Raw genomic sequence first — 13217 nt, forward strand, 5'->3', positions numbered from 1 at the left:
ATCCTTTGATGACAGACAGTCCCCTTGGTTATCACACTGAGAGCCCATACAGTCTTGATATTACCATGAGTCGACAGTATTCCCCTCACAATCAAGCCTTGTTATGAACGGACCCATTCACCATCACTACACCAGCCCAGCCGTTATTCAAAGACTGGGTTTCAGCAAAAGTCGCTGAGTGGTAACGTACCCTCCTAAGTCTATCTGGCCGATGTGAAAGACCATCAATGGTCTTCAATGGACAGAGAGACAGAGAGAGAGACACACAGAGAGAGACAGAGAGAGAGAGACAGAGAGACAGAGAGAGAGAGACAGAGAGAGAGACAGAGAGAGACAGAGACAGAGAGAGACAGAGAGAGAGAGAGAGAGAGAGAGAGAGAGAGAGAAGAGAGAGAGAGAGAGAGAGAGGGAGAGAGAGAGAGAGAGAGAGAGAGAAACATGAGACCTGCAGTACCACATGCCTATGACTCCTGAAGGTTCCTATGACCTTCACATTGGTATCAGTCCCGCTTCATTCAGGGAAATAATATTCTACACAGTCCCACTGCACCTGAAAACACACACATACACAAACACAAGCACACTCATCAGAAGGTACTCAGACCCTGTGGAGTCTGTGTGGAGACAAACACTCTGTCTGTTACACAGGGATCACATTGCTGCTCCATTCATCTCCAGGCCATATTAGAAACGCATGTTGCTTTTTAGTACCAAATTCATTTCCAGACATTGAAAGTGGTAATTTCTCATGGATGTGCATTTACATAAAAAATGCTCTCCTCTCTCTCTCTCACACACACACACACACACACACACACACACACACACACACACACACACACACACACACACACACACACAGACACACACACACACACACACACACACACACACACACACACACACACACACACACACACACACACACACACACACACACACACACACACACTCCCTGCTGCCACTGTGTCTCAGTAGTCTCTCTTATCATAACCAAGAGGTCCTCCTGATCCAAAGCCACATTGAGTGGCGGTATTACAGGCTTATTGGGAAGGAGAATGATTCTGGCAAGAAGAGCGGTGACTGGTTAATCCGCAGACAGACGGTTATTGTGTTGTATAGATGGGTCCATATCATCACTGAAAAGAAACGGGGGCTTTCAAACCCAGGGGCTGTACGGCTGTATTGAACCTGAACCTGGTAGCAACGTGTTTTGGGGGAAAATATTGCTCCTTTTGCTGGCAGTTTGGAATGACATGGTTCTGCATTAAATAAATTAAACACTCAACATCACACAGCTGAATATCATATCCTATGATCATGCTGTCAATCAAAACAGAGGAGGAGAGAGGAGAGTTCTGTTGTTAGACTTCTCCAGGTAACTTGGTAACCAGTGGTGACTGAACAGGGCCCTTGGTTCAATCAGAGGAGAGTACTGTGTTGTTAGACTTCTACAGGTAACTTGGTAACCAGTGGTGACTGAACAGGGCCCTTGGTTCAATCAGAGGAGAGTACTGTGTTGTTAGACTTCTACAGGTAACTTGGTAACCAGTGGTGACTGAACAGGGCCCTTGGTTCAATCAGAGGAGAGTACTGTGTTGTTAGACTTCTACAGGTAACTTGGTAACCAGTGGTGACTGAACAGGGCCCTTGGTTCAATCAGAGGAGAGTACTGTGTTGTTAGACTTCTCCAGGTAACTTGGTAACCAGTGGTGACTGAACAGGGCCATTGGTTTCTCACCTGGGGTCACACAGTTTGCTGTCTTATCTGGTTTTCATCTTGGTGCAGTCCCTAGGATGTGACATCACCCCCCCCCCCCCCCCCCATACCTTCAGGGACATATTCTGTCAGCCTAATTTCTAAATTAATCCTCATCGCTCCTCACAGTTAACCTACATGAGGATCCCTGTATGGTCCTTCCTTATACATGGAGATCTGCTTCTCTAGGTAACATGCTGTTATTTTAGCTGCCATATCCTCAGATGTGTGAGGTGGGCGTTTTGCCCAGTCTTTAAGGTGTTTTGCCCAGTCTTTAAGGCGTTTTGCCCAGTCTTTAAGGCGTTTTGCCCAGTCTTTAAGGTGTTTTGCCCAGTCTTTAAGGTGTTTTGCCCAGTCTTTAAGGTGTTTTGCCCAGTCTTTAAGGTTTTTGCCCAGTCTTTAAGGTGTTTTTACCAGTCTTTAAGGTGTTTTGCCCAGTCTTTAAGGTGTTTTGCCCAGTCTTTAAGGCGTTTTGCCCAGTCTTTAAGGTGTTTTGCCCAGTCTTTAAGGTGTTTTGCCCAGTCTTTAAGGTGTTTTTGCCCAGTCTTTAAGGTGTTTTGCCCAGTCTTTAAGGTGTTTTGCCCAAAGGTGTTTTGCCCAGTCTTTAAGGTGTTTTGCCCAAAGGTGTTTTGCCCAGTCTTTAAGGTGTTTTGCCCAGTCTTTAAGGTGTTTTGCCCAGTCTTTAAGGTGTTTTGCCCAGTCTTTAAGGTGTTTTGCCCAAAGGTGTTTTGCCCAGTCTTTAAGGTGTTTTGCCCAGTCTTTAAGATGTTTTGCCCAAAAGTGTTTTGCCCAGTCTTTAAGGTGTTTTGCCCAAAGGTGTTTTGCCCAGTCTTTAAGGTGTTTTGCCCAGTCTTTAAGGTGTTTTGCCCAGTCTTTAAGGTGTTTTGCCCAGTCTTTAAGGTGTTTTGCCCAGACTTTAAGGTGTTTTGCCCAAAGGTGTTTTGCCCCAGTCTTTAAGGTGTTCTGCCCAGTCTTTAAGGTGTTCTGCCCAGTCTTTAAGGCGTTTTGCCCAGTCTTTAAGGTGTTTTTCCCAGTCTTTAAGGTGTTTTGCCCAGTCTTTAAGGTGTTTTGCCCAGTCTTCAAGGTGTTTTGCCCAGTCTTTAAGGTGTTTTGACCAGTCTTTAAGGTGTTTTGCCCAGTCTTTAAGGTGTTTTGCCCAGTCTTTAAGGTGTTTTGCCCAGTCTTTAAGGTGTTTTGCCCAAAGGTGTTTTGCCCAGTCTTTAAGGTGTTTTGCCCAGTCTTTAAGGTGTTTTGCCCAGTCTTTAAGGTGTTTTGCCCAGTCTTTAAGGTGTTTTGCCCAAAGGTGTTTTGCCCAGTCTTTAAGGTGTTTTGCCCAGTCTTTAAGGTGTTTTGCCCAGTCTTTAAGGTGTTTTGCCCAAGGTGTTTGCCCAGTCTTTAAGGTGTTTTGCCCAGTCTTTAAGGTGTTTTGCCCAGTCTTTAAGGTGTTTTGCCCAGTCTTTAAGGTGTTTTGCCCAGTCTTTAAGGTGTTTTGCCCAGTCTTTAAGGTGTTTTGCCCAGTCTTTAAGGTGTTTTGCCCAGTCTTTAAGTGTTTTGCCCAGTCTTTAAAGTGTTTTGCCCAAAGGTGTTTTGCCCAGTTCTTTAAGGTGTTCTGCCCAGTCTTTAAGGTGTTCTGCCCAGTCTTTAAGGTGTTTTGCCCAGTCTTTAAGGTGTTTTGCCCAGTCTTTAAGGTGTTTTGGCCAAGTAAGTACATTTTTCAAGTACATTTTTTTCGTCAAGTATTTTCATCATTCTTGCCGTCTGTACATTCTATACCTCCTCAACTCTGGTTCCAGTCTTCTTTGTAAAACCTGAACCTCCTCAGTCTCAACTGTTCCACACCAACTACATAGGCTGCCGGGTCCTCTATCTTTTTATGATTATATTATTATAAACATATGAACAACAACTTACAGACGCACACAAACAACGACTACATCTCCTCTGCCCAGACCAGCGTCCTCTATCTTAACACATATCCCCTAACGTAGCAGGCGTAAGAGAAACACCTGGAACTAGACCCTACATACTGGTCTGTTCAACCAATCCAGTAAATGTGGAGGAGGAGTTATGTCGCCCTGCGGTCACCATGTTAATGTCCAAAAGCAGAAGTCAGGTCACAGGCTCTCTTTTTTCATTTCCCCTGAAAACCAGAACATCCAGTTGTTGAGGACTCAGCAGAGGCTACACCACACATGAAAGACAGCGAGAGAGATAGAGAAAGAGTGATATAGAGAGACAGAGACAAAGACAGAGAGAGAGAGAGATACATACAGAGAAAGAGAGAGTAGGTGTGAGTCCTACTGACCTGAGCCAGGGCAGTGGTGTCATTCAGAGCTCTACTCAGAGCCTGGGTCAGCCCTCTACGCAGGTTCTGTCTCTGGATGCTGTCCAGGCGGTTCCTTCTCACATGGATGGTCAGAACTGTAGAGACAAGAATATGAGAGGGTGAGAGAGAGAGAGAGAGAGAGAGAGAGGGGGAGGAGGAGGCAGGGAAGAGAAGAGAGAGAGAAGGAAGGCATATTCTATTTGGAAAATAGAACTATATATAGTCAACTATATATCTGTGTATTTACAACCATAACCCCAACTACGACCAACAATGTAACAACCTGTTGAGAAAAGGTTCATTCTTTTTTCTGTGTCTCTTACTTGTTTTAACCCAGATCTTCTCTGTGACGTTGCACTGCCGGGGTGGAGCCTCCGTGGTGGTGGTGAAGGGGAACGGGGTGGTCGTCCCTCTGGGTTTGGTCTTTGGGATTGGAGGTGACAGTGTTCTCCTGGAGGCTGGAGCAGTGGTGGTTCTGCGTGTTGTTGTCGTGGTTGGGCTCTCTGTGATTGGCTGTGTTGTGGTTGTGGTGGAAGCTATGGTTGTGGTGGTCACGGTCGTGAGCTGGAGGGATGCAGTCGTTGTGTCCTCTCGAGGGGTCAAAGGTGACACCTGTGATGTTGTGAGTGCAGGCCTGTCGGCTAAGGTGAGGTTCCCTGTTTGGGATAATCTGGTCTCGTTGTCTTTGGGGAAATTAACCCCTGTCTCTCTGGATGTTCCCACAGTTAACTCCTCCATCGCTGTCTCTGTAAGAAGAACAGAAGTCACACTCACTTCTTCTGAGAGATGGGAGGGGAATGATGATGTCACACTGGATGCCAGGGCAACTAATAATGATGTAACACCACGAGACATGAGTGAGGAGGAAGATGACATACTAGTGGACAAGTGGACAGTGGATGATGATGTCACGTTGGATGCCAGGGAGCTGGGTGATGAAGTCACACCATGGGACATGAGGGCAGAGGATGATGATGTAAGAGCAGGTGACAAAAGGGCAGAGGGTGATGACATCATACCAGTGGAGGGGAAGACACTTGATGGGGATGGTGACATCACACTCAACCCAGAAGTGGATGATGTTGAATCAGAACGTTCCATGGAGAGGGAGGACAGACTGGGAGCTGTGGTGGGACTGGACACACTGTTGATGTGAGATTGGTGTGACACGACGGATGATGACGATGTCATTGATAACAAGGCGGAAGATGATGAAGACAATGGTGATGACGATATTGCTGCTGATGATGATGATGAAGATGATAGTGAAGATGGTGATGAAGATGGTGATAATGATGATGGTGATGACGCTGGTGATGATAGTGAAGATGGTGATGAAGATGGTGATAATGATGATGGTGATGACGATGGTGAGGATGATAATGATGATGATGATGAGGGTGATGATGGCAAGTCTACTTGTACGTTCATTGTTGAGTTAGTATGTCCCGTGTCCATAATGACATGTTCATGGGGTGCAGGGTTATTCAGAACTGTTGCGTCAGAAATAGTGACAGACTCCGACGTGCTAACACTTACATTCCTCTCAGACGCTGTATACTTGTTCTGATGGGCAGATGAGAGGTAGATGACGGCTGAAATAGTCACAGAGTTATCAGTTGTGGTAGAGACTGGCATGGATACTGATAATGGTGATGTTACCCCCTCTAACAGGGGAGTGTTGTTCTCTGGCATGGACACTGATAATGGTGATGTTACCCCCTCTAACAGTGGAGTGTTGTTCTCTGGCATGGACACTGATAATGCTGATGTTACCCCCTCTAACAGGGGAGTGTTGTTCTCTGGCATAGACACTGATAATGGTGATGTTACCCCCTCTAACAGGGGAGTGTTGTTCTCTGGTATGGACACTGATAATGCTGATGTTACCCCCTCTAACAGGGGAGTGTTGTTCTCCGTGGTTCTCTTCTGTGTAGTGGAGGATATAGAAGCCACCTGATTGGCTGGCGTCAAACTCCAGGGCTTGGGTAATGGTGTCACTTTAGAATATGTGACAGATGTGTGTCCAACAAAGGTATCCTCTCTCCCATTTGACATCAGTGTAGCTGCACCAGGGGAGAATGCTCTATCAGGTGAGTGAGAGGAGACAGATGGTAGAGAAAGATACCTACTACGTCCATTGAGTCTCAGGGTTTTAGTGGAAAGTCCCCCTGTATCAGAGGTTATGGTATTAAAATATGTAGACCATGTTGTTGAGGACACGCCCATTTTCCTGTCTGTATCAGAATGAGAACTATGCTCATGTATTAATGGTGTCTGTGACGGAGTAGGGTATTCCCTCATGACGGTGGGACTTTCTGACATTGTAGAGAGAACATCTTTTCCCCTTATTGTGCTTTTTGTTCTGTGGGAGACAAGTTTAAGAGGAGTCGGAACAGCCTCTGCAGTGTTAACATATGCAGGGATATCAGTGGGGCGTGGATAAGGAGAACCTTCAGAGTCAGTCCCTCTGGAAATCAAGGAGTCCTCTGTAACATAAGAGGAGGGTGTTGGAGAACTCATTAATGGGGGTGTTCCCTTATAAACATCAACACTTAGGTCTGTGATGTAAGTGGAGGAATCCTCAACTATAGCAGAAAGGGGCCAAACTGAGCCAGTCTCTGTGTTCTCAGCAGGCGTGTGTGTAATATCAGCAGAAGCATCAAGTGGTGTCAGATGTTCAGGTGAACTGGAGTGGACCTGGGCTGTGGAGTGAACCTGGGCTGTGGAGTGAACCTGGGCTGTGGAGTGAACCTGGGCTGTGGAGTGGACCTGGGCTGTGGAGTGAACCTGGGCTGTGGAGTGAACCTGGGCTGTGGAGTGGACCTGGGCTGTGGAGTGGACCTGGGCTGTGGAGTGGACCTGGGCTGTGGAGTGGATCTGGGCTGTGGAGTGGACCTGGGCTGTGGAGTGGACCTGGGCTGTGGAGTGGATCTGGGCTGTGGAGTGGACCTGGGCTGTGGAGTGGACCTGGGCTGTGGAGTGGATCTGGGCTGTGGAGTGGACCTGGGCTGTGGAGTGGACCTGGGCTGTGGAGTGAACCTGGGATGTGGAGTGGACCTGGGCTGTGGAGTGGACCTGGGCTGTGGAGTGGACCTGGGCTGTGGAGTGTGTTTGAAAAGTGTGATCTGTCTCGCCTGTCGCAGTAGGATCGGGTGAGCCGACAAACAGTGAGGTCCATGTTGAGGACATGTCTCTCTCTGCTGTATCAGGGGATGTTACAAGGGACATTTCAGGGGACGTTTCAGATAACATTTCAGTTGACATTTCAGAGGAATTTACAGGGGACATTTCAGGTGACTTATCTAGGGACATTTCAGGGGTCATATCAGGGGAACCTACCTCAGACCCTGTGCTAACAGAAATATACAATGGCCTTGTTTGAAACTGGGTCGCTGACAGTGAGGTAGCGCGAGGCATCGCTAACAGCACTACAGGTCTGTGTGTAGATGTGGTTCCTCTAGAGCCAGACTGGGTCGGTGCATCATCAGTTCTGTGGAGACTAGAGACAGTTGGGTTAAGGTAAGGGTGCTTGGTGGTCAGGATGATGGAGAGGGTGAATTGGGGATCCTGGGGTACTGTTGAGGGACTAGCATGCAGTGTGGGAGAGGTTAACGCCCGTGTCAGGTGCTGAGCTAAAGTTGATGGATCAGTGACAGGAAGTGACATCAGGCCCGTGTCAGAATTCAAAGAAGGAGTCAGCGAGGTTAGAGGGGTCAATCCTGCGTCTCCAAGGGTTACGCTACTAGCAGACATGGGCGAGTCACTCAGTGTTTCAGACACAGAACTGAGAGTGGAGTCACTCAGTGTTCCAGATACAGAGCTGAGAGTGGAGTCACTCAGTGTTCCAGATACAGAGCTGAGAGTGGAGTCACTCAGTGTTCCAGATACAGAACTGAGAGTGGAGTCACTCAGTGTTCCAGATACAGAGCTGAGAGTGGAGTCACTCAGTGTTCCAGATACAGAGCTGAGAGTGGAGTCACTCAGTGTTCCAGATACAGAACTGAGAGTGGAGTCACTCGGTGTTCCAGATACAGAGCTGAGAGTGGAGTCACTCAGTGTTCCAGATACAGAACTGAGAGTGGAGTCACTCGGTGTTCCAGATACAGAGCTGAGAGTGGAGTCACTCAGTGTTCCAGATACAGAGCTGAGAGTGGAGTCAATCAGTGTTCCAGATACAGAACTGAGAGTGGAGTCACTCAGTGTTCCAGATACAGAGCTGAGAGTGGAGTCACTCAGTGTTCCAGATACAGAACTGAGAGTGGAGTCACACAGTGTTCCAGATACAGAACTGAGAGTGGAGTCACTCAGTGTTCCAGATACAGAACTGAGAGTGGAGTCACTCAGTGTTCCAGATACAGAGCTGAGAGTGGAGTCACTCAGTGTTCCAGATACAGAACTGAGAGTGGAGTCACTCAGTGTTCCAGATACAGAACTGAGAGTGGAGTCACTCAGTGTTCCAGATACAGAACTGAGAGTGGAGTCACTCAGTGTTCCAGATACAGAGCTGAGAGTGGAGTCACTCAGTGTTCCAGATACAGAACTGAGAGTGGAGTCACTCAGTGTTCCAGATACAGAACTGAGAGTGGAGTCACTCAGTGTTCCAGATACAGAGCTGAGAATGGAGTCACTGAGGGGGTGACTTCTTGTCTGAGCAGTTGAATCCAAGCTGACTTCCCCTCCTGCTCTTCCTCCCTCATCATTATTCCTATTGGGGTCAGGAGCGCTTGGGCTGGTGTGCCCTGTGGCTGTTACTAAATCACTGGGATATGTTGAGCTCTGAGGAGATGCTGTGCTCCAGTAAGAGCCTGTTAACTTAGCCACTGTGGTGTCTGAGCGGGGTGAGCCGGTATCTGACAAGTTTGGTAAGGTGTTAGATGAGATAGGGAAATATGTTGTCGATATTCTGGTCGTCACAGCCGGCGACACACTTGAATCTACAGCATGAGAAGGCACTGAGGTAACTGCTACAGGCCAGGTGCTTGTTATAAAAGTCGTCTGACTACCTGTCCATGTCTTATCTCTTTTCGCCCTGTTTGGTGTTGCACTGATATATTCCCCTGTGATGAGACTAGGAACTAAATATCCTTGTGGGGGAGTAGATGGAGGTGACAGCAATGCTGAGCGGACAGTTTGTAATACGCCCTGATGGCTTTGATTAGCTTGACTGTCCTGGACACGAGAGGAGAGAAGTAAAGAGCTTGTCTCTCTGTTGTTAGTGAAAACAGTCCTGGTCCGGCGGCTGTGTGATGATCTGATGGTTCTGGCTGAAACGTTGAAAGGGACGTTTCCAGAGGTAACACTAGTAGAGGTGGAGTGGTTTGCTTCTGTCTTTGCTGGTTTCCATGTTGTGAAAGGGCTGGCGTCTATTTTGTTTGACGATGTTGTCCTTTGTGTCCCATACAAGCCATGGGATTGAAGCGATGCTGGAGCTGCAGAGTCCTGAGTCCTGACTTGTGATTTGGTGCCACTGGTCTCTGTGGTCACTCCTCTAGTCAGTGATTGGTGAGTGGAGTCAGAGAGGGGAAGTGGTAAGCTCTTTGTGACTGTAAATATATCTACATCTAAACTAATGCTGGATTGGATTGGAGGATTCAATGATGTTTTATTCAGAGGAAACACAGATGACACTGATGAGGCTGTTTGTGTCACACTGACAGGGATAGACGGGCTTGAGATGTCATAGGATAAAGCAAAGGCTGCTGTTATTAACCATTCAGATGAGGATGCTGGTGATAGTGATGATGCTGGTGATGATGGTGATAGTGATGATATTGCTGATGATGGTGATGGTGGTGGTGATGATGATGATATTGCTGCTGCTGCTGATGGTGGTGATGATGCTGATGGTGATGACACTGCTAATGATGATAATGGTGGTGATGATGATAGTGATAACATTGCTGATGATGATGGTGATGATAATATTGTTGATGATGATGAGAACAATGTATGTGCTGATGATGACACTGCCCTCCAATCCCCAGTCATGAAGGACGCCACTGATGACACTGACATTGATGACGCCTTGGTCTGGTGAAGCATGCTGGGAGTCAAACCTGAGCTGTCAGACAGGTCTCTGCTCAGCTCCACAGAAGAAGAAGAAGAAGAGAAGGGAGCAACCGAAGGCCACAGGCTGGTTTGGTTGTTGTCCTTGATGATGGTTGGCGAGGTCTTGGATCGGACCAAGCTCAGTGGGTGTTTATCCGCCAGCAGGGTCAGTATGGAGGAGAAGGCAGGCTGCTCTCTCAGGCCCACCCCCTCTGACACAGCCCTGCCATCTGGTTGGACGACTGATAAAGGCTCCTCATCCACCAACAGCAAGCCGGCCAATGGGTGAATGGGATGGGCGGAGGCTGTTGTGTCATTGGGTACATCAGAAGAACCAGAGGCGTCGTAGTTTGTCTCATCTGGAACAGAGCAAAAAGGGAAGCAAGGGGTCAATGCTGGCTACTTAAACCATGGAGGGGTCAATGCTGGCTACTTAAACCATGGAGGGGTCAATGCTGGCTACTTAAACCACGGAGGGATCATTTTAAAGTTGCACAAGTTTCAGAGTGAGAGTGTGTCATTTTATTTCCATTAGAGCAAAACCATTCAAACACTTTTTCCATTTTGCCTGGGATTCAGAAATGAGTTATTTGAAGAGAGAGAATAGCAATCAGAATCCTTACAATGCAGGAGCCATTGAGAATCTAAAACCCCTTTTCAACCCCTGAATAGAAATGTTGATGCTTCCCCTCCTCATTTAGAAAGCATTGAAGACTAACAGTGTCAGACACATTTCAGTCTTAAAGCACATCCATTCCCGCTGTAATTCACGTTGAATTACCTAGTGTGTATACTAGAAGCTAACGTGACCAAAGGGCTGAAATTGTATGAAATGTCCTCTGAATCATGTACATGCATTAAAAACATCTTGATGTCTATTATAAAAAGAATCTTATTAAACCTGTAGTTTTTTTATTGTATTTTTTACCTCAAATCGTTTTAAAGTACTAATGTCACAGAGAGAGACATCTGGTTCAGGTGTCACAAACAAGCTGGCAGTGATAACAGCTCTAAGATGGCCGTCCGGCTGTGAGGCTGGCACTAGTCCCCCCCCTCCTCTCCATTCTCAGCACGTCCCCAAACTTCCTCTACACATCTGTCTGGGGGGGTTATTTTATTCATTTCTAAAGATTTACAAGCCTGTCACATCACCTGCTGCTGCTGTATGTTTCACCTGGCAAGGTGGGTGCATCCAGCTAATGCACACACACACACACACACACACACACACACACACACACACACACACACACCACACACACACACACACACACACACACACACACACACACACACACCACACACACGCACGCACGCACTTAAAAAAAAAAAGACATCCTATTGTCTTTTTGTAAAGAGTAAGAAAATAAAGAAGCAACGTGTTCCATGTAGCAATATATGCATCTGTAGCTGAGACCAATCTTGAGGGTCACTGTATTTCTCTCTTACTTCTCTCTAAGTCTAAAAATCATGTTTTTCGCGCACGCACGCACGCACGCACGCACGCACGCGCGCGCACGCACGCACGCACGCACGCACGCACGCACACAACACACACACACACACACACACACACACACCACACACACACACACACACACACACGCACACACATACTTTTTAATACTCAAATCAGTGTTAAGATCATCATGTCTCCCACAGACAAGTATCCTATCTACTCAAACTGCCTTGTACCACACTTTTAACCGACACAGACCATTTGATTTGTTTTAACACTAGGTAGTTCTACTCAATACCCCACACAGATCAGGACTGTTTTACAAATACCCCCCCCCCCCCCACACACACCACACTCACACCAGGACTGTTTTACAATACCCACACACACACACAACACACACACACAGATCAGACTGTTTACAATACCCCCACACACACACTATCAGAACTACAACACACAGAGATCAGGACTGTTTTACAATACCCACACACATAGATCAGGACTGTTTACAATAGCCACACACAGAGATCAGGACTGTTTTACAATACCCACACACACATAGATCAGGACTGTTTTACAATACCCACACACAGAGATCAGGACTGTTTACAATACCCACACACACATAGATCAGGACTGTTTTACAATACACCACACACATAGATCAGGACTGTTTACAATACCCACACACAGAGATCAGGACTGTTTTACAATACCCACACACACATAGATCAGGACTGTTTTACAATACCCACACACAGAGATCAGGACTGTTTTACAATACCCACACACACAGAGAGATCAGGACTGTTTTACAATACCCACACACACACACAGAGATCAGGACTGTTTTACAATACCCACACACACACACAGAGATCAGGACTGTTTTACAATACCCACACACACACACAGAGATCAGGCCTGTTTTACAATACCCACACACACACAGAGATCAGGACTGTTTTACAATACCCACACACACACAGAGATCAGGACTGTTTTACAATACCCACACACACACACAGAGATCAGGACTGTTTTACAATACCCCACACACACACAGATCAGGACTGTTTTACAATACCCACACACAGAGAGGGATTGTTTTAGATACCCAGCAGAGGCTTTGGCTTTTACAATTTCACACACTGACCCCTCGGGCATAACATTTCTCATAAACTCTGCATCGAACAAAAGTCATCTAAAAAACTATTTTTTCCAGACATTTTCCCACCGTTAAATTACAATTGTAACGGGATATCATAAACATGCATAAGCTCAGTGAAATGCCAATATCGACAGCCACTGTTTTCAATGCATTCAGAAATGTCACCGATACCCTCAGACAATTCATATCACATGTCCATATAAGTGGGTTCCAAGACAGACCATCTTAATAACTGAGAGGGAGGTTGATAAACAGTTTAAAACCTTTATTCATTACACATAATAAACCCCCTTCACACTTCATTCATTTGAGCCTGCACTAAACATGGTTTGATGTTATTTGAGAGAGTAGGTGCTAGTTAAGTCACTGTAAAAATAAATGTGAAAAAACTGATAGTTATCAGGCTAAAGGCCCAATAAATGTTTTGCCACTATGAGAGAACCCAGGA

The 13217-nt window shown here is 46.5% G+C and overlaps 2 protein-coding genes across 2 annotated transcripts in view; both read right to left on the reverse strand.

Annotated features, from left to right (window-relative positions):
* The window catches only part of LOC116364160 (UPF0606 protein KIAA1549L), a 97259-nt gene extending 86769 nt beyond the window's left edge, over positions 1–10490 (reverse strand). Inside the window, exons 1-3 of the mRNA XM_031817398.1 lie at positions 10145–10490; positions 4409–4831; positions 4065–4180 (exon numbers count right to left, since the gene is read on the reverse strand). Of these exons, the coding sequence (XP_031673258.1) occupies positions 4065–4180; positions 4409–4823 (531 nt within the window). The 5' untranslated portion in view covers positions 4824–4831; positions 10145–10490. The remainder of the gene's footprint in view (positions 1–4064; positions 4181–4408; positions 4832–10144) is intronic.
* Positions 5701–10495, reverse strand: LOC116364159 (serine-rich adhesin for platelets-like; the record flags this gene model as incomplete). Its single annotated transcript, XM_031817397.1, has 3 exons — positions 5701–6068; positions 6776–9910; positions 10145–10495. Coding segments are annotated over 3 exons (3854 nt in total), but the record flags the coding sequence as incomplete, so codon positions are not given.
* Positions 10496–13217: the final 2722 nt, after the last annotated feature.

Source organism: Oncorhynchus kisutch, unplaced genomic scaffold, assembly GCF_002021735.2.
Source record: "Oncorhynchus kisutch isolate 150728-3 unplaced genomic scaffold, Okis_V2 scaffold1013, whole genome shotgun sequence".
In the NCBI taxonomy this organism is placed as follows: Eukaryota; Metazoa; Chordata; class Actinopteri; order Salmoniformes; family Salmonidae; genus Oncorhynchus; species Oncorhynchus kisutch.